Source organism: Solanum dulcamara, chromosome 4 (assembly GCF_947179165.1).
Source record: "Solanum dulcamara chromosome 4, daSolDulc1.2, whole genome shotgun sequence".
In the NCBI taxonomy this organism is placed as follows: Eukaryota; Viridiplantae; Streptophyta; class Magnoliopsida; order Solanales; family Solanaceae; genus Solanum; species Solanum dulcamara.
In genome coordinates, this window is record NC_077240.1 from 72,203,261 (window position 1) to 72,224,457 (window position 21,197).

Consider the following 21,197-nt stretch of genomic DNA (forward strand, 5'->3'; position numbering starts at 1 on the left):
ATACTGGGCTTGTTGTTGTTGCTCTCCTGACCAAGCACTTTAATGTGCAATCCTCAGACGCTCTTGACTTGGAACGAGTCAACAGTCAACTGGACATTTCAAGATCATCTGCAATGTTCTCCATGCTACTCGGGATCATATCATGCATATGCATCAAGCATTCTAAAAATTTTAATCTACTCAGTAGTGATGCATGTTTGAACCACATAAATTTATTGTTCTTCATCGTATTTTTGGTGCTAGCAACATCAGTAAAATGTTACAAGTACGTACCATTCATAATATTAATTTTTTAACTTCTTGTTTTATATATGTTATTCTCGTAGTTTCTTGTTTTCCCTTTTCTGTTACCATCTGTGCTTTTTGTGCTTTGGTTATCATAATTTATCATACAAAAAAGAACAGAGTAAACAGAGACATATTCAAAACACAACGCGTCAAATTGCATAAAGCAGTAAAGTGATGCGCTGTTTCTTGAACTTGAGTTATTGTCCCATATATGTTTGCTCAAATCTTTATTGACTTTGTGCAGATGGAAATATTTCACAGGGGAATAAGCAGAGTAGTGGTGGACTAGAAATAGACAAAAGATTAGTTAAAAACATAACAACGGAATCCATATGTATTCTGTAGCTGCCAAGTGACATTCAGGGGACTTGGATTTGGCGTAACAATGGAATCCATATGTTTATTTGTTATGCTGAAGGCGTTAAGGAAGACTAACCGGTAGTACAGGGAAAACTGACATTCAGGGGACTTGGATTTGGCATGCCACATGGTTTCCTCACTTGTCTCATTCCTGCCAAGTGAATACGCTCAAAGCAGTATACTCTCACTTCATGAATACATAAAACATTTTTTGACAATTTGATGCATAGATGTTATTTAGCACTTTTACCTCCTCAGGTCAATAGCCAGGATGGCATATTGCAGTTGGTGACAATGATTTGAGAGTCGTATGTGAGTTCTCTTGCTGTTATTACCCTGCAGTTGTGTTTGTAGGAGGTAACAGCCTACATGGTGGATTAGTTGAACTATGTGTAAGTTGATCCACGTACAACCATCTTACTCAGAAAAAGAGAGACATATTTTGGTGTTATGCATGATACTTTTTGGAGATTGATCTTATATCTTTATGTTGAATGAATGAATGAAAACAAGTACAAAGAATAATTGATAGTCTGATTGCCAGTGCATACTCTTTGTCTGAAAAAAAAAGAGAAGCAATTCTTATACTGAAGATCAAAATTTTGTTGTGGCAGCTGAAGGCAGGGTCCTCTAGGAACTAGCGTACTTCACCCTGCTAAGAAAATCCCGACCATTATCACATAATTCAATTGAGCTGCATCCAGCTTCCTTCTTCCCACTGAGAGAAGATCCCACCTCTTTTTCTAATTTACCTTCCTTCACCTCTAGCATGTCTCTCTCCTTGGGCAATATCCCAGCGATGGCATAAGTACTGTTCAGAAGTAGTGAATCAGCAGGGTGTTCGCCAAATCTCTGTTCTAGTTCTTTTTTCACTTGTTCACCCAACTCAACACCACCATGGAGTCTGCATGCTGCTAGTAATGCACGCCATGCAGTAGCATCCCCTTCAATGGGCAAACCTTTTATTAGTTCTCGTGCTGTTTCAAGCAGTCCAGCACGACCTAATATATCAATCAAACATCCATAATGCTCAATTTTAGGAGTCAAGCCATATTCCAGGACCATTTTTCTAAAATGACTGATGCCCTCTGCCACCAGTCCTCCATGACTACAAGCACTAAATACTGCCAAGAAAGTCACTTCATTCGGCCTAAAACCTTCATCCTCCATTCTGTGGAAGAGTGCAATAGCATCTTTTGCCTCCCCGTGTACCCCGTAACCCATTATCATTGCTGTCCAACACTTCACATCTTTAGTCTCCATATTGTCAAAAACATTAACTGCCTTCCCAAGCAACCCACACTTAGCATACATATCGATCAACGCCGTGCCATGGACTGGATCCAAAGCTAATTCCTGGTCTTCTACAAAGTTCTGAATATATTCACCCATATTAAGAGCTCCGGAGGAGTCACAAGAAGAAAGCAAACCTGCCAAGGTTGACGAATTCGGCTTCAATCTTTGAACCTTCATTTGCCTCAATAGAGACAATGCCTCTTCCAGCAATCCATTTTTAGCATATCCATTTATCAAACAGTTCCACAAAACAACATCTTTCTGATAAGCTTCATCAAATAGACTACGGCCTGAACACACACAACCACTCTTCCCATACATAGATATCAAGGCAGTTAACACCTTCAAATTATGGCAAGATCCAATCTTTATGCAATAACCATGCAGGGATTCCCCTGCCAAAGCAATCTTTAACTCACCAATCGCAGACAAAACACACAACATCGTCGTGACACTAGCAGAAATACCATCCCTACCCAACTCTACAAACAAGCCCAAAACAGCAGAACAATTATGTACACAAAGATAACCACCCATCAAGGTGTTCCAGGAAACCAAATCCCTCTTCGAAAATTCATCGAACAGTTTGTGGGCACAACGGATTTCCCCACGAACACAATAAAAATTCAAAAGGGTATTCTTCAAATCAAGAAACAAATCAAACCCAGATCTCAAAACAACTGCATGAACAGCTTGACCTGTCCATTTCTCCAATAAACGCATACAAGATCTAAGCACAGAAACAAAAGCAAATTGATCAAGAACAACAATTTGTGCCCTCATATAGTTGAAAAACACAAGACCCTTTTGTGGGTCATCACTGATTGAATAGCTACGAAGCATGGTATTGTACATATACAGATTTGGGTTTTTTACGTACTTGAAAATTGAAGATGTATAATGTGTATATTGAATTGAACATGCGAGGAGTTTGCTTAGTGTGAAAGGAATTTGGTCTTGACCAGTTTTGACCATTAAGGCTTGAAATTGAGTGATTTCAGAGATTTTATTGCATGATTGTAACTGAGAAATGAGATTTTGATCTGAAGAAAATGTGGAAAAATGTCTTGATAATTGTTTGAAGTTTTGTCTTAGAAGATAAGAACAGTAGGAATTAACGACTATGTTCATGAGAACAAGCAAGATTTCGCCGCAGAGCGTACATTCAAAGGAGTAATTGTGTGCTTTGTAACAAACTTTGAAAAAGATCCCAAGCCATAAAACTATTAAAGGACTTTGTCATTAAGGTAGGTTTGTAAATTATGGTGCGAGTAGTTTTTATTGATTTTGATTTGTCATATGTAAATTTATATTTATTGCATAATTTTAAGAGTAAGTTATTTATTTATAAAAATATTTTTTATTTTATTTAGCCTTTTTTAAATATTTTTTTGCAAGCTTTAATTATTCATTCTTAAATAAAATAAAATTTTCATCTTATTTATCTTAATTTTTTTATTTGCATTTTCATAATTGTGCCGTGTGCTTTTAAAAAAAATTAATTTATCTTATTTAACTAAGAGAGGAGGATAAGAGGCGCTTTTGGGAGGATTTGGACGAGTTAGTGGGAGGTATACCACCTACTGAGAAGCTTTTCGTGGGAGGGGATTTCAATGGACACATCGGGTCTATTTCAGGAGGGTATGATGATGTGCATGGAGGCTTTGGCTACGGGGTCAGAAATGTAGGAGGCCTTTCACTTTTGGAATTCGCAAGAGCTTTTGGGTTGGTCATAGCCAATTCGAGTTTCCCAAAGAAGGAAGACCACTTGGTAACATTCCATAGTTCGGTGGCTAAGACTCAGATAGACTTTTTACTCTTGAGGAAGGTCGATAGAGGTCTGTGCAAAGACTGTAAGGTCATTCCGATAGAAAACCTTACAACCCGACATAAGCTTTTGGTGATGGATTTAGGGATCAAGATGATGAGGAATAAGAGGGTCGGGGATGATCGATCTAGGATCAGATGGAGGAGTTTGACCACTGCAAATGCCTTGGAGATGGGAGAGAAGTTGAAGGCCATGGGGGCCTGGGATAGTAATGGGGATGCGACAAGTATGTGGGATAGGACGGCTAGTTGTATTAGGACTGTGGCAAGGGAAGTGTTGGGAGTCTCGACTGGTAGTCGTAGTCGGCATTGAGGAGACTGGTGGTGGAATGGAGAAGTACAAGAAAAGGTGGAAGCAAAGAAGATGGCGTACGCAAAGTTGATAGAAAGCACAGATGAGGTGGAGAAGTGGACGAATAGGGAACTTTATAAAATAGCGAGAAAGGAGGCGAAGTCGGCGGTTTCGACGGCAAAAACAACAGCTTTTGAACGCCTTTATGCTGAACTAGAAGAGAAAGGTGGGGATAGAAAATTGTTCAGGCTAGCCAGGGCGCGGGAGAGAAGGGCACGCGATGTGGACCAAGTGAAGTGCATTAAGGACGAGCATGGAAAAGTATTGGTAGACGAGACCCTCATTAAACAGAGATGGCAGTCCTATTTCCATAAACTCTTGAATGAGGAAGGGGACAGAGACTTTGTGTTGGGAGATTTAGAACATACAGAGAGGCGTTGTGATTTTGGGTATTGTAGGAGTATTAAGGTCGAGGAGGTTAAGAGTGTCGTTCGTAGGATGCGCTGGGGAAGAGCAACCGGACCTGACGAGATTCCTGGGGAATTTTGGAAGAGCACGAGTTCGGTAGGTTTGGAGTGGTTGACTAGGTTATTTAATGTCATCTTTAAAACGGCAACGATGCCCGAAGAATGGAGGTCGAGCATAATGATCCCTCTATACAAAAACAAAGGGGATATCCAGAGTTGCAACAACTATAGAGGTATTAAGCTACTAAGCCATACTATGAAACTGTGGGAAAGAGTGGTAGAGATGAGGGTGAGGAGAGACGTGTCTATTTCAGAGAACCAGTTTGGATTTATGCCGGGACGCTCAACTACAGAAGCCATCCATCTTATGAGGAGACTGGTGGAGCAGCATAGGGAGAGGAAGAGGGACTTGCATATGGTATTCATCGACCTAGAAAAGGCTTATGATAAAGTCCCAAGAGAAATACTATGGACATGTTTGAAGGCTAAAGGTGTACCTATAGCATACATTAGGGTGATCAAGGACATGTACGAGGGAGCCAAAACCAGGGTAAGGACAGTAGGAGGGGACTCAGAGCACTTCCCAGTGGTGATGGGGTTGCATCAAGGATCAGCTCTTAGTCCTTTTTTATTTGCCTTGGTGATAGATGGATTGACGCGACAAATTCAAGGTGCGGTGCCATGGTGTATGCTTTTCGCGGATGACATAGTCCTGATCGATGAGACTCGCCGCGGAGTTAACGCTAAGATGGAGGATTGGAGACATACCTTGGAGTCTAAAGGGTTTAAGTTGAGTAGGACAAAGACAGAGTACTTAGAGTGCAAGTTCAGTGAGACACCTCAAGAGGTTGACGTTGAAGTTAGGCTTGGTGCTCAGGCCATCCAAAAGAGAAGTAGTTGCAAGTATCTTGGGTCTATCATGCAAGGCAGCGGGGAGATTGACGATGATGTCACACATCGTATTGGGGTAGGGTGGATGAAATGGAGGCTCGCTTCCGGAGTGCTATGTGACAAGAATGTGCCACCAAAACTTAAGGGCAAGTTCTACAAAGTGGTGGTTAGACCGGCTATGCTGTATGAGGCGGAGTGTTGGCCAGTTAAGACTTCTCACATTCAAAAGATGAAAGTTGCTGAGATGAGAATGCTGAGATGGATGTGTGGGCACACCAGGAGCGACAGGATTAGAAATGAGGCTATTCGGGACAAGGTAGGAGTGGCCTCGGTGGAAGACAAGATGCGGGAAATACGACTGAGATGGTATGGACATGTGAAGAGGAGAGACACAGATGCGCCAGTGCGGAGGTGTGAGAGGCTGGCCATGGATGGTTACAGAAGAGGTAGGGGTAGGCCGAAGAAGTATTGGGGAGAGGTGATTAGACAGGACATGGCGCAGTTACAGCTTACGGAGGACATGACCTTAGATAGGAGGGTGTGGAGGACCCACATTAGGGTAGAAGTCTAGTTCATAGTCTCGTTATTCTTCTCTATTCATAGGTGTAGTAGTGCATTACGATCTCTTGCGCTTTGACTTCTGATTTCTGTTATTTCTGTTATTATTTATTACTTTCTATGCTTTGATTACTCAATTTTACCTGTGACGCTTTCATTATTTATTTAATCGTTATTTGTTATTAGTCTTTATTTATTTGTATTTATTTGTTATCTATTTGTTATTTGTTTGTTGTTTTTCTCATAAAGCTTTTAATTTTCTATTCTTATCTAACATTTTTTATGCATTTATGCTTTTACTGAGCCGAGGGTCTCCAGGAAACAGCCGTCCTACCTTGGTAGGAGTAAGGTCTGCGTACATTCTACCCTCCCCAGACCCCATGTTGTGGGATTTCACTGGGTTGTTGTTGTTGTTGTTGTTGTTGTAACTTAAAAATAAAACTCAGATTTTATTTAACTTAAAAATAAAGCTTTTATTTTAAATTTATTAAAGTAAAAAAAAAAATTAATTTATGTCACTTCATCTAAACACACATCACTCCTATATTGTAAAATATTAAAGTTATCTATATTTTATTGGTTATATAACATAAAAAAAATTAAGTGAGTAATAAATTATTTAATTAAAAAATATCTATTTTAGTAATAGAGTGAACATTTTAAGAGAAATCAAAATCTATATTATTATAAAAGCATGAATATAAATATTGATTATTCAATATTGAAAGACTTTTATATCATTCATAATTTATGTTAACTAATGCTAAAATTGTAATCACGTATGTATATATATACTTTGATTTTAGCTCAAATTTCTAGACCTACGAATTTTAGGAGAATCCTCAAATTTGTAACTTTTTTACCTCCCTTGTGTATTTCAACTTTTCCTTTCCTAGAAGTTTTAGGAGAATAATCATATTTGTACTTTTTTTCAACGTTTTCAAATCCTTTGTACTTATGGGTTCCTTTTTTTTACAAGTACAAGAAGCAACAATATGCCAGATATCAAAATATTCAAACCAAAAATTTATCTTGGGGTTAAAAAAGTAAAATATGAGAAACAAAACAATAGAAAAAACTCTAATCACATGCAATATTAAGCTATAAAAACATTATTTGTAAGTGTCTAATCTCAACCATCGAAAACTATAATTCAAAAAATAAAAGAATTCAAAATAAGCATATGAACATAATTTCATAAATCACAAGAGTAATTAGTGTTACAAAGAGAGTTTTTTACTTAAATGTACCAGACATAAAAAATTATTACAATAAAAATGATAGATATATGTAATGTATTGATATTGTATAAATGCTATATAAATAGGTATATATGATGTATAACTTTGTATAAAAATGTATATATATATATATATATATATATATATATATATATATATACATATATATACACGTTATTTATACACCAGATTGTTCATATTAATTTCTTTATACATATTCTTTTTATATGAAATACATTAAATTTTGAGTTAAAGTTATACAAATGTTGTACTTATACGACCAACTCAAAATCTCTTCTAAACAATCTCAAATTTGATATATGGGCTCCTCTTAACATTTTCAGTCTTTTGATACATAATTTACTCGAAATGACAAAGTTGCGACACGTCGAATTTTAAACTCAAGCTTTCAAAAAGTTTAGTGATTGAACATCAAAGAAGCCCAAACAAAAATAAGAAGAAAGAAGAACGACAACGAAGAAGAACTCGCTAGTGACCTACCGCCGCCAGCGAGTTCTAACCTAGATTAGATTTAATGGTACCTACGGCCACTAGCCAACCCATCCAAGAGGTTGGCCAGTCGTCACTCACTCATGAAGTGCTGTTTCCACCTCTAAGTCATTGCTCTAATGCAGTTGGCCAGGGGGTTGGCCATTCATCACTCACTCACGAATATAATTTTAAAATACACTATTAAATAGTGCAGGGGTGATAGGGCCAGTCCAAAATTTGAAATTTTTACAGCAATTTTCATCAAAGTTTGGATATTTTTCGGACCATGTCCCTTTTTTTAAGCTATGATTTTGAGCTTAGTCTCACTTATGATTCAAGATATGATTTTGGAGTTTAGCCTCACATATGATATGAATGATAAGAGGTTTATATACGTATGAGCATTATATGTATGTATATTATTTTTAGAGGACTATTTAGCACTGAGTGGACTTACGGATGAAGGTTTTTGTTTGCGTCCGTGGATCTTTAGTAGCAATCCCTAAGTTCCATATCCACGTGCCACCATAGGACTTGAGTATACCGCATTGTCGGACAACTCCATATGGCCCTGAGAGGCACTTAGTGGATCCACAAAGATATGATATGATCCTATACCATGGCAAGGTATAGGGAAGCCTACCCAACTAGGTTAGTTGTTGTACATCATGAGCTCATATGGTGTATGTCGTTTATAAGAAACTCCAGTTTATGCATTTTTTTACTATATGTTGTTAACCTTATACGGTTCATTTTAAGTATGCTATATTATGAATATGATTTTGCAAGGCTACTGATTTAGACTCATATTGATGTTCATGATTTTGAAATTGATATTTATACATAGACTCCAATTGGTTCTTTCAATTCCTTTATTATGATTATAATTTTAGAAATTTTATTTAACTATTCCTCCATATGTTATTTATATGATTATCATAGTGTTCTCTTAAATATTCAGTACATTCCACATACTGACATATACTTTCTCTGCACTGCATTATTTTATGATGTAGATTCCGGCACTCGTTCTCAGACTCATGGCTAGTAAGGCTACATCAGTTCTCAGTCAGTAGTTGGTGAGTCCTCCTTATTCGGGGATTTTATGGAATAGTTTTAGTTAATTCTTTTACTAAGTTATGATAGTTGGGGGCCATATCCAGACAAACTTATTTCTTTTGATTTATATAATAGAGGATTATTTTAGACATTAATTTTCAGTCTTCATGGATACGTTATCTTTCTAATAAGACCTTTTATGCATATGTTCTAGCTTTCACTTAGTTTTCTTATGATATGCTTTGATGTATTATGCCAAGGGTTAGCTTGGGACCACTCGTGGTTCTAAGTACCATGTCTCGACGAGGGTGTAGTCTCAGGTCATGACAGCATGTCCATATAATAAATTCTTTTATGTCTTTTCAGACTTCTTTTAGTTTTCAGATTATTTTGTGAGCCAGGTCTTGTCTTATGCCACACCTATGATAGTAGAGGCTTTGTCAGATTTAGTACGATTTCCGCATAATCATTTGTTATACTCATATTCTCTTTATGTTAAGATTGTTATTTTGATATCTTCTGGTTTTCAAATTACATGCTTATGTTTTCTATTTTAGTGTTAGGCTTATGTCAAGTGACTTGTTTAGGATCTCCAGGGATCCTATTCATCATGCCATGCCCAAGGGTAGCTTCGGTCGTGACAGTTATCGCTTAACTCCTTATGACCTCTTGTTACTTATTACTTTCTCACCGTATGATGTCTATTGGATATCATTGTTTCGGTACTCATACTACACTATGTATATATTTTCATGATGTAGGTCCAAGCATCTATAACCAACGTTGATATCAAGTCAGTTGCAGAGGTGTTCGGAGGTGACGTGAGATTTGGCATTCTGGATCAGACTAACTCTTTTTGTTATAGTATTGACTAGAGTTTTGAATTTTAAGAAAAGGTTGTTTATTCTGGTCCACTTTTGGGACTTGTAATCTTTCATAGTTGTAACGATCTAAACCATCGTTATTTAGGTAGGGTAAAAATTTTGTGATCTAAGTTTTTATGGACCAGCAGCATCCCACAATAGCGGAATAACCCGCCACAGCGGCGGCGTCATAACAGGATGGGACCAGCCATAGCGGAATTATTGGGGACGGAATTAAAAGACACGAATTCTTATTCTCTCCTCCTTCTCTTAAGTGTCAAAATAGATGAGGGTCACCCTAGAGACCCTCAAAAAGCTTCTCTAGGCTTGAAAGGGAGGGAGAAAGAGATTTCTATCATAAGAAAGGCTACAACTCATGAAATTCAGGCCTACCTCCATCATTCTCGTTGTCCAGAAATCAGGAGCAGAGCTACTATCCTTCAACTTCTTCTTGGCGTCTAAGTAGGCTAGGTTTTCTTAGTTGAGTAGTTATAAAATTGTTCACATCGCTTAATATAATGTAAATTGACAGGAGATTTCATGCCTAGGCCTTTGGGCACGAAGATTGGATGGTTAAATGATTGTTCTTATTGTTTAGGATAGGAATATATGATGTGGGTCATGATTATTCTATAACTAGTGGTAGTGGTACTGTCCTTGAATGTAAACCTTGGTGATACCTATTGATAGGGCTAATGATTCTTGTGAGATTAGGTGTAGGGAGGTTGCTGGATTATAATGAGATCTTGAGACTTGTGGTAATCAAAAGGTGGTCCAGTATTGACTATTGATGTATATAAAGGGATATGCATATATGTATAATTGTGTGTGATCATGTTGACTAATCTTTGTAAAGTACTTGAGTAATGCATATTCATGAAATTAAAGGATGAATGTCGAATAACTATTCGTGATTAATTACATGTAATGAAACAATTACTTAATTGTGAAAGTGTGTGAACCATTCATTATTGATTATGATTGAGATTGTGGTTGTTAGATCAGATATCACACCGATATATAGTGGATCGGGTACCATATCGGTACATATTGGATCAGGTACCATACTGTTATATATTAGATTAGGTACCACGTCGGTACATGTTAGATTGAGTACCATGTGGGTACATATTGGATCGGGTCTACATCGGTACATATTGGATTGGGTGTCACACCGACACACTAACTATTAGTTCGGGTGCCATGTAGACATATTAATCAGTGGATCGGGTGTCACGCTGACACACTAATAGTTTGTGTGTGGGTTACATAAGAGAACCATTATTGACTGATTACTTGTGAATGGATATGAATTCATATGTTGACACAACTATATCTGACCATGCCTATCCAGTGTAAAAATTGATGTGGAAGAACCGAAAGTCCAAATGTTACCAGTTTTTGTGTTGGGTTGTGTTATCTTTATTACTATATTGCGGTGGTATTATCTGTGTTACTATATTATGGGGGTAGATGTGTTTCCATATCTGAGGTGTGGGAATGTGTGGGAGTAAGAAGTGAAGTGGTTGATATGGGGATGAAATGACTAGGTTATGCCTTGTGAAGAAAGTTCAGTCCGAGGTTGTTGGTGAAGTCTTGCTATGGTATACTATGTGGTCAAAGACCGGATTATTTTAGTGGAAACTTGTATGAGTATAGTAAATGGGTTAGACAAATATGGGGTGATGTGTAGTCAGAACTGCTCTATGTGTGATAGAAGGGTTAGACCTTGATCTGGATTAGAGTTAGCAGCAGACCACATAGAAGGTTAATATCATGATACATACTAGTGGTGATCCAGGCAAGTAGGGTAGTCAGAGTGTGTGTATAAAGGTTGGCTCAAGGTATCTGTTTTAACATGTTCTTCTTCTGGTTGATTTGTTTATATTATGTGGTGGGCATTGGATTGACCGATGAGCCTACTAATATGTGTTGTTTGTAGTGATATTACTCTTTCTATGGTACTCTACATAGCCTGGTTGCAAGGCCAATGATGTTCCATAGGTGAAGATGAAGTTGATTCTCCAACAGCTTCTACTCTTCCTTTCTTGTGATAGGAGTTGTGTCTCTATTTTATTTTATACGTTTTATCCTTATAAACTCTTTCACCTATTTAGACTAGTATCCTTGGAGGTGTTAGAATATTTTTTGTAATTGACCCTAGAGTTTTAAATTAATATAGGATGACTTCATAACTCTTTTAGGTTGTTAGTTTGTATTTCATTAAACGTTTGCATGTTATAACCGTTTGGAGATCGAGGATTCTCCTACTTAGGGGGTAGAGTAGGTGCCCCACACGACCCGGTGGGTTGTGATAAGTTGGTACTAGAGCCCAGATTATCGGTCTCACAGATTGGTGTGTTGACGTTCTCATCTAATCTTTAGAAAGCTATGAAGCATTCTAAGAAGTCGTTCCATTTCTTCTCTCTTTTCGTACAGTTTATCATTTTTGGTATGGGTAGAGTCCAATTGGTATCTCCATGGAAGGATAGGGGCGAGATAGAATTTTAGCCCCAACTCCCCTTAGCCCCAACTCCCCTATTTTGACAGTTCTACCATTTGACTTCGGGACGTGTAATGGTTAGTTCTCGCTTCCAAACTAGTGCACAACAATAGAGAAATGAGTTAAAAACAGCCTAACACTCATTTACGAGTAAGGAAATTAGAAATTAAGCATCTAGGTGCTTACAAATCATAGTAAAAATAAGAAAGAAATGGAATATTATTTGTTACATACCCAAACAGGTCAAAATCGAAATCAAGTCTAACCAAATCAAGGGGAATGGGATGTCCCAGTCAGATAGGAGATCTTCTGGGGCATGCTCACCTGACCAACCTCATGTAGGTCGGGGAACTCTACAAAGTCCTCCGCTGTAAGGCTAGGAAGCTCTTGTTGGAGGGCGATGTAACGGAATATGACCTTGATAGTCTTCCACATTCAGGAAATTAAGCGGTCCCTTACTAGGCTCTTCTTCTTCTGCCAAGCGAGCTCTCGGTGGAGCATCTCATTCTCCTGGGTAGTAGCTCCAGCAGAACTTCCCTCTATCATCCTCTGAATAGTGACCAAGTCCTCTTCCACCCGATCGCCGAAGAGTGGGTATTGTGACTGAGAAAAGCGAGCATTTTCATGATCCTCTTCCTCTTCATATGCCTCTGACGCCGCCCTGCTACTCTCGACCCTGTCCACCTTCCTCTTCTCTCTTCTCTTGATAGAGCCTTTCTTGATCAAGAAGGGGTAGAAGGGGGATCCATAGGGAATACCTCCCTAGCATCCAGAAGGGGCACCCCCGCCTGATTGCACATTGTCGTCACCATCCCTACTAGGAAGAATACTTTCTTTTTTCCTTGGTAGAACACCTTCCACTCATATACTATCTATGACCATACATTCAGCCTACTCCCTCGAATGGCATAAGCCACCACCAATGCTCGAGGGTAGGTCACATTAGTCCGATTGATGGGCGAATCCTCCTGGTCACTAATTAAGCCACATCTTAGCGTCGGTGGACCAGTGAGTACTGGTGATGCCCTCTGTGGTAGCCTAGTAAACCCAATCTCGAGACTCCTCATCTACCAATATGTCCCATAGCCCGGTTAATTCCATCTCCCTTAGTTTGGCCTCGTGAACTGAAGACCACCGACACCTCCAACACCACATTTATGAACTCGCCGCTTATAGGGACATCCACCTAACGAATATATATGGAACGGTTGGGATCATCCCAATGCACAGTAGGAAGGATGCAATAAAACTCTTGCATCCATACTGAGCGTGCGGCAGGAGGAGCCTCCACTAATAGGCCCTAACCAAACTTCTCCAGTCTAGCATAAAAGGCTAGAGTCTTCTCCTCCAATTGTAGCATGTGGAAGAGAAATTTTTTCCTTTGTAAGTCACGATATCTCTCTCGACTGGTGTTATCAGAGAGCATGATGAAATGTAAGTCATCCACGTTGAATCCAACCATTGTTGATTTAGACTTGCAATTCGCAAGAGTGTAGGTTAGAAACTTGTATAAATAAATGATCACGTGTAAGGGAAGGGAACTGGAGATGGCCTGGGAGGCCACTATTTTGTGGCCTCCCACTATGGTGGCCAGGATCTCGCTATGGCGACCAAGGCTGCCATGGAAGCTGTCACGACCTAACCACATAGGCCACGACCGGGTTTCGACTTGGACCCTCGTATACATCCCTATCAGATATAAGAACTAACATAAGAACCTCAATGGGTCATAACATCTTCTTATACACGTAACCTCTTTCATTTGTATCCTATCATAAAAGGGCATGCAAGCCGACAAGGCTGCCATAACATAAAAATATTTACAACGCGTCGTATAGGTGCAATTGAAATAAACTTACAAACAACCCACATACACATGTCTACATACCTCTAGGAGTATTAACTGTATCATATGGTGGGACAGGACCTCCGTCGTACCCCTAAATAAACAAATATATACATCAAATGACCAGCATCAAAAGCTAGGCTCCGAAACAGTGGAGCACTTCCAACATAGCTGAGTGGAAGTCCTAAGCTGGCGGATCACCAAAATGAACATCTGTACCTGCGGGCATGAAATACAGCCCTCCAAAGAAAGGGAGTCAGTACGATACATGTACTGAGTATATAAAGCATAACATAACATAAGTGAGATTACAATAGAATTAGGGATGCAGGAAATAAGTATAACATTTAATAAATCACTACACCTGCATCTTATAAAATGAGGGCATGTATATCATCCTCCCATACCGTACCCAACCCGTTGTGGGACTTGGTGTTATCATATCATTATATACAGAATCATATCATCGTATACGACATCATCTCATATGTTATAAATACATCTTTAGTGAGGGACTCGATAAACAATCATACTATCATAATAATCATACTATCATATATCGTACCTGGCTATTTATGGGACTCGGTTATACTCGTCCCTTTATGGAACTCGATGAAAACTTATATCATTAAATATTATACCCGGCCCTTTGTAGGACTCGGTCATACCCGACCCTTTATGGGACTCGTTCGTATTCGGCCCTTTATGGGACTCGGTGAATAATTATGTCATCTTATATCGTACCCGACCCTTTATAGGACTCGGTTATACTTGGCCCTTTATGAGGCTTGGTGAAAGATGTATTAATAGCATGCACGAGTAGAGTAGTGAGGAACCATATGCAATTAACTCATCATCTAAGACTCGGTATAACAATCGTCATGAACTATCATTTGAGGATCAAAATGATCATCATCTCAAGTCTCCTCTAAATTCCATTAGGGGTCATATCAAACAAAGTCTCAATAATCATAGACTTTTATTAGGATAATGCCAAACGAATCATGAAATCAGAGACACTTATCATCACAGAGCCTTTAGAAATAAAAGCTTACGTACTCAGTCACTACTCAACCTATAGAAGGCTCGAGGGTAGTAGTTCAACTATTTCAAGAACTTTACATTCAGACGTGACTATGAGTCATGGATCATGTCTTTACATATAGAAGGCTCGAGGGTGATAACTCAACTACCTTAAGAGACTTAGCATTTAGAAGTAAACACGAGTCATGATTTATACTCGGAACTTACAATAGGAACTACCTCTACACTCATACCATATTTCATTTCACTTATATTTAAGACATTCTGAAAGAAAGAAGAGACAGGTTTTACATATACTACCTTTCATCATATAGAAACCTTAAAAGGCAATAATTCAACTATTATAGGAGTTTTAACATTACGAGGTGAATGAGACTCATGGTTCATGCTTGGAATTTATGAATGGAATCACCCCAAGCTTATATACATATCATTCAGCACTTGCGTCTAAGACATGCCAAAAGAGAGAAGGGATAGCTTTACATACCTGTAGTAGCTCATTTGTAACCCAACTTGCTTTGTTACTCCTTCATCCTATTTAACATGAAAGTAATACCAAGATTATTAACTTTCCACTTTCCATATTTCAAATCTACGACCAAGTATCCATAGGAATCACTCCCTTATTTACTCCTCTTGACTAGTCTATTCGTTAGTTATAAAGTTAATGGAAATCGGGCAGCACCTCCCCTATAACTTGCCCTATACGAACTTCCAATTACATCCTCAATTATTACATCCAACTAATAACAACAATCATCATATTATATACAAGTAAACCACTTCAACATTACACAATAGAAACCCCAAACAGCTCGCTTAAAACTATGATACCAAAATAAGTTTTTTAATCTCTATTTTGTAAAACCTTTAATTATACGAAATGAAGGGTCGTGTGTCTGCAACCAGCAGCACCCACACCTCTTTTAGAACACTTTCCATCCCTTCAACACGCAACTAAACCACCTCCAATCTGCAGCACCACAATCACAACACACTACTCGACTTTGATTTAACTAAAATTATTTTACTTTAGTTTGTTTCTAACGCCAAGCATACTTATGCAATTTTTCTATTTCCAGCTTCATTTACCACATGTAATACACTTCATAAAAACATTATTAACTCCAAATTAAAAGGGAAAACCTTACCTCATCAAAACTCACCTCAGAAGCTCTCTAGTTGCGGCTGAAACTTTGTGGCTACATGTTACCCTTTTGATGCTTCTCCAAACAAAAAATTTACATTATTAATACCTTCACTTTATATTAGTACACCGTATATAATTAATTTACGGAACAAAATCGGAGGCTTACCTCTCCTTGGCCAAATCTGTGGCTAGTCTCTCTTTTTCTCTAGCTTTGTCTAGTTTGTTTTGGCTAAGTGTAGATGCTGAAAAATGAGATATTAGTCATCAAGACCTACATATATACCTCCTTAGGAGGTGACATGTGTCATCCCCTAAGGGTGACATGTTTCCCGCTCCCATTAGGCCACCGAATCTATGCATAGCCTCCAAGGCTGCCACATGGAGGGGTGGGACCCACCCCAAGCAGGTGGGTCACCTACTTGACCCTAATTAGGTGAATCACCTGCTTCCATGTGTCACTCCCTCGTGCTGCCATGTGTCATCCTCTTTTCCATAGGTTCGTAATCTCGTCTCACTTTAAGAGTTTATGTATTTCTTGCTACTTAAGCTCGACTTGTTCTCAAGTAGCTTAATTACGTAAGACATTCAAGTTTGTAGCTTACGCAAGTAGGTTGAGTACCACGACTCCTTATTTGGCCTCCAACTCCTTCCAAAGCCTTCTAGACCTATTTCTAACCGTCACTACTCATGTAGAACTTCATAAATAACATGCATCACATGGCAATCTTTTAGGAAAAAAAATATTCTCCAATGTTCAAAGGTGCGGGGTATAACAGAAGCCTACATCGTATTCGAACCTCCAAGGTGTATCCATGGCACCCCTTTACCTAAAAGCTCTGTTTTTACAAAATTTTCGTCAGATCAATATTTCTAAAGTACCTTATTACCTAAATATGCAAAGATTCTAGCATTACAACCCCTAAATAGTTCCCAAATATAAGTTTTCAACCAATAACACTATTCAACTTCTCCACCCATTTCGAAACCATTTTGGCCCTATTTTCCCATAATCCTTATACTTGGAACATTGTAGAAACATTGTGAATGTAAGGGGAAAGTCCATTCTAAGTTATTACTTAAGTATCAAGCAACTCATTTGAATTTTCAAAAACATTAACCCAAGGTCATTCTACTCAATCAATTCTTATCATGCAATATTCATTAAGTAATGAATCAATTAGTGTAGAGAATGAGATTATTACCTTAGATTTGATGTTTAGAACGATGCAATCGAGAGAGTTTTTGGAAGTTTGGAGGAGTATAAAGGAAGAAATGGACATAAACCCATTCCTCTCCCTCTCTAATCTGGCCTCGCTATCTCGCCAAGGCAGAAAGGATCCCACCACATCACCGCCACCATAGCAGAATCACAGCCTCTATAGCGGGGTTAGGCATACTGATTGGTAGGGTTTTTCCATGATCCAGTCTCATCTTTCTAGATCAGTCTACTGTAGGGTAATTTTTGTGTTTAAACCTCGAAAAAATGAGGTCCTTCATTAGTCAATGATGTGTCATTCCATTAGTTTAAAGGGGTTCCAACTAACTCATGCCTACTCCTTCATTTATCATTTGGAGATGAACGAGGGATAAATTGGTATCTATTGTAACGATCCAAACCGTTGTTAGTTAGGCAGATTATTTTTTTTGTGATCTAAGTTGATCTATACTAGTACTTTCTCATCATAGCATAAATAACCCTGTCACAATGGCACCACCATAGAGGGATGGGACTCATCATAGGGGGATTCTCAAAAACAAAATTAAAAGACGCGAATTCTTATCTTCTCCTCCTTCCCTTAAGTGCCAAAATAGATGAAGGTTACCCTAGAAACCCTCAAATATATGTTCTAGGCTTGGAAGGAAGGAAGAAAGAGATTTCTAGCACAAGGAAGGCTACAACCCATGAAAGTCAGGCCTACCTCCATCGTTCCCGCTGTTCGAAAGGCAGGGGAGGAGCTTCTATCCCTTAACCATTGTTTTACACCCAGGTAGGCTAGATTTTTCTTAACTGAGTAGTTATAAACTCATTCTTATCTCTTAATATAATGCAAATTAATGGGAGATTTCATGCCTAGGCTGCCGGGCACGGAGCCTGGATGGTTAAACGATTATCATTGTTGTTTAGGAAGGAATATATAGTGTGGGTCATGATTATTTTATGACTAGTGGTAGTGGTACAGTCCTTGAATGTAAACCTTGGTGATACCTATTGAGAGGGTTGATAATTCTTGTGAGATTAAATATCGGGCGATTTTTGGGTTATAATGAGATCCCAAGACTTGCGGTAATCAAACGTAGGTTTAGTATTGGCTATTGATGTATATAGAGAGATATGTTTGTATGTATAATTATGTGTGTGCATGTTGACTACTCTTTGTAAAGTACTTGAGTAATGCGTATTCATGAAATAAAAGGATGAATGTCAAATTACTTTTTGTGATCAATTACATATAATGAACCACTTACTAGATTGTGCAATTGTATAAAGCATTCATTGTTGATTATGATTGTGATTGTAGTTATTATACCAGGTACCACACCGTCACATATTACATCGGGTACCACATTGATATATGTTGGATCTAGTATCACATCGGTACATATTAGATCGGGTGTTACGCTAACATATTAACTATTGGATTGGATATCACGCCAACATATAAGCTATAAGATCGGGTGTCATGCTGACACACTCAACAGGTTCTTATAGGTTCCATAAGAGAATCATTATTGACTGATTACTTGTGAATGAATATGATTTCATGTGTGATGACTGTTGCATTAGTAATTGACATAACTGTATCTAACTATGACTATCTTGTGTAAAAATTGATGTGAAAGGACTGGAAAATGTTACCATTTTCTGTGTTATGGTGGTGTTATCTGTGTTACTTTATTGTGGTGGTGTTATTTGTGTTACTATATTGTGGTAGATAGATGTGTTTCCATATCCAGGTAAGGAAATATGAGGAAGTAAGAAGCAGAGTGGTCGATATGGGGATGCATTTACTAGGTTATGCCTTGTGAAGAAAGTTCAGACTAGGGTGGTTAATAAATCCTTGCTATGGTATACTATGAGGTCAAGGATTTGTTTGTTGTAGTGGAAACTTATATGAGTGTAGTAAGTGGGTTAGAAGGATTTGGGGTAATATGTAGTTGGAACTCCTCTATGTGTGATAGAAGGGCTATGCCTTGATCTGTATTAGAGTTGGCAGCGGACCAAATAGAAGACAGATATCATGATACATACTAGTTGTGGTCCAGGCAAGTAATGTGATCAGAGAGTGTGTATAAAGGTTTGATCAGGGTATCTGTTTTAACATGTTCTTCTTCTAGTTAATTTCTTTATATTATGTGGTGGGTATCGGGTTGACCGATGATTCCTACTAGTACGTGTTATTTGTACTGATACTACTTTTGCTATGACACTTGTCATAGTCTAGTTGCAGGGTCAGTGATTTTCAATTGGTGAAGATGGAGATGATTCTCCAGCAACTTTTACTCTTTCTTTCTTACGGTGGGAGTTGTGTCATTATTTTATTTTATACAACATATCCTTAGAAGCTCTTGTACCTGTTTAGTCTAGTATCCTTGAGGGTGTTAGAGTGCTTCTTGTAATTGACCCTAGAGTTTTAAATCAATATAGGGTGACTTTATAACTCTTTTAGGCTGTTAGTTTGTATTTTGTTAAACTTCTACATATTCTATTTGGATATCGAGGGTTCTCCTGCTTAGAGGTTAGATTAGGTGCTCACACGGCCCGGTGAATTAGGTCGTTACAATAGTAGCTCTGTACCTGTAACTACCGGGTATTGGGATTGGATCTCATTTTGAATTGAATATATTTGTTTCTATTCTCGTCTTCCATTGTGTTCTTTAAATTATATCTTGTATCTTTTGTTATTGTCGTTTATTGCTTGTCGTTTTGGGATATAGTGTCACGCCCTGGGAGGGTACCCTAGATGTGGCCGGCACTCAAAGGCCATTTCTGACCTTCGAGCGAACCAGCTGGTCCAGCCACACATTCATTCAAACACATTTTCTTAGCAGAAAACCTAATTAATAAAATACTATTCATATATGGGGGCCGAAGGCCAAGCATTTTCAGCCCAACAAAATAATATAATAAGACCTCCTCAAAATAACAGTTCAACCTCCCCACACTCCAGTCTATAAAGCCTCTATCAAAGTCTAAGAGGTGCCAATGACAAGTCCATGGCTACCAATAATCAAAATAAAGGAAATGACAACAGACTATACAAGAAAGCTCAACATCCTCCGGAAACTAGGAGGACTCACCAACTAGCTGGGAATGTATGTGGATCTTCAACGGAGCGCTGGTTGATGATCTCTAGTACCTATTTATGCATCATGAAACGATGCAGGCCAAATGGCGTCAGTACATGGAATGTACGAGTATATAAAATGGCCGAATGCAACGAACATCAAGGAAGAATCAATCAACTCGGAATCTCAACTCAAAAGGGATAACAACTCAATCAAATGTCCTAAGTCTAAACAAGGATATGATTTAGACGGGACCAATCACATACAATTTAACTCAATCTGACTTAGAGTACTATCAAGACCTATTTGGGAGTTTTTCTTACCCGACAACCATCACTTATGAGCCAGTGAAAGTACAATAAACCGACGTTGTTGCCGCGTCTGTTCATACTTTGCCAGGGTATGAACGAATCAACCAATCATGGATCCAATCCAACCAAGTCCTATAATGTCAGGACAAACATCTCGGGGAAACATCCAACTTTAACGGTTCAATCCCCCCTATGTTTGGCGACGTAGTTATTGGGTTCGAGTATGGACTATACTCTTGCCCAATTCGATGCTCGATACTCCTCCCAAGACTCAATGCTTATAAAACTCCATTCAATCAACTCAATAAAATCACATCGACAAGTCTCATTTCAACCTTGTCAACTCATCAACTCTATCATGATCAAATCTCTCTCAATCATACTATCCGATCAATCTCAATCATATCTTTTAAAGAAATTTA

At 38.4% G+C, this 21,197-nt stretch overlaps 1 protein-coding gene across 2 annotated transcripts; it reads right to left on the bottom strand.

Moving 5' to 3' along the window:
* Window positions 1-201: 201 nt before the first annotated feature.
* LOC129887554 (pentatricopeptide repeat-containing protein At1g26900, mitochondrial) lies at window positions 202-3,171 on the bottom strand. Of its 2 annotated transcripts, XM_055962694.1 has the most exons (3): window positions 1,200-3,171; window positions 899-1,013; window positions 202-799 (listed from the first exon to the last, which is right to left on the bottom strand). In XM_055962694.1, exon 1 carries the CDS (start codon window positions 3,073-3,075, stop codon window positions 1,279-1,281), a length of 1,797 nt encoding a protein of 598 aa, XP_055818669.1. In that variant the 5' UTR covers window positions 3,076-3,171; the 3' UTR covers window positions 202-799; window positions 899-1,013; window positions 1,200-1,278. The 2 variants fall into 2 exon arrangements, with proteins under 2 accessions (XP_055818669.1, XP_055818668.1); XM_055962693.1 differs by having other exon boundaries at window positions 899-3,171.
* Window positions 3,172-21,197: the final 18,026 nt, after the last annotated feature.

Bases quoted from the DNA above. Each gene is read 5' to 3' on its own strand.
- LOC129887554 (XM_055962694.1), bottom strand. From the start codon at position 3,075: ATGAACATAGTCGTTAATTCCTACTGTTCTTATCTTCTAAGACAAAAC.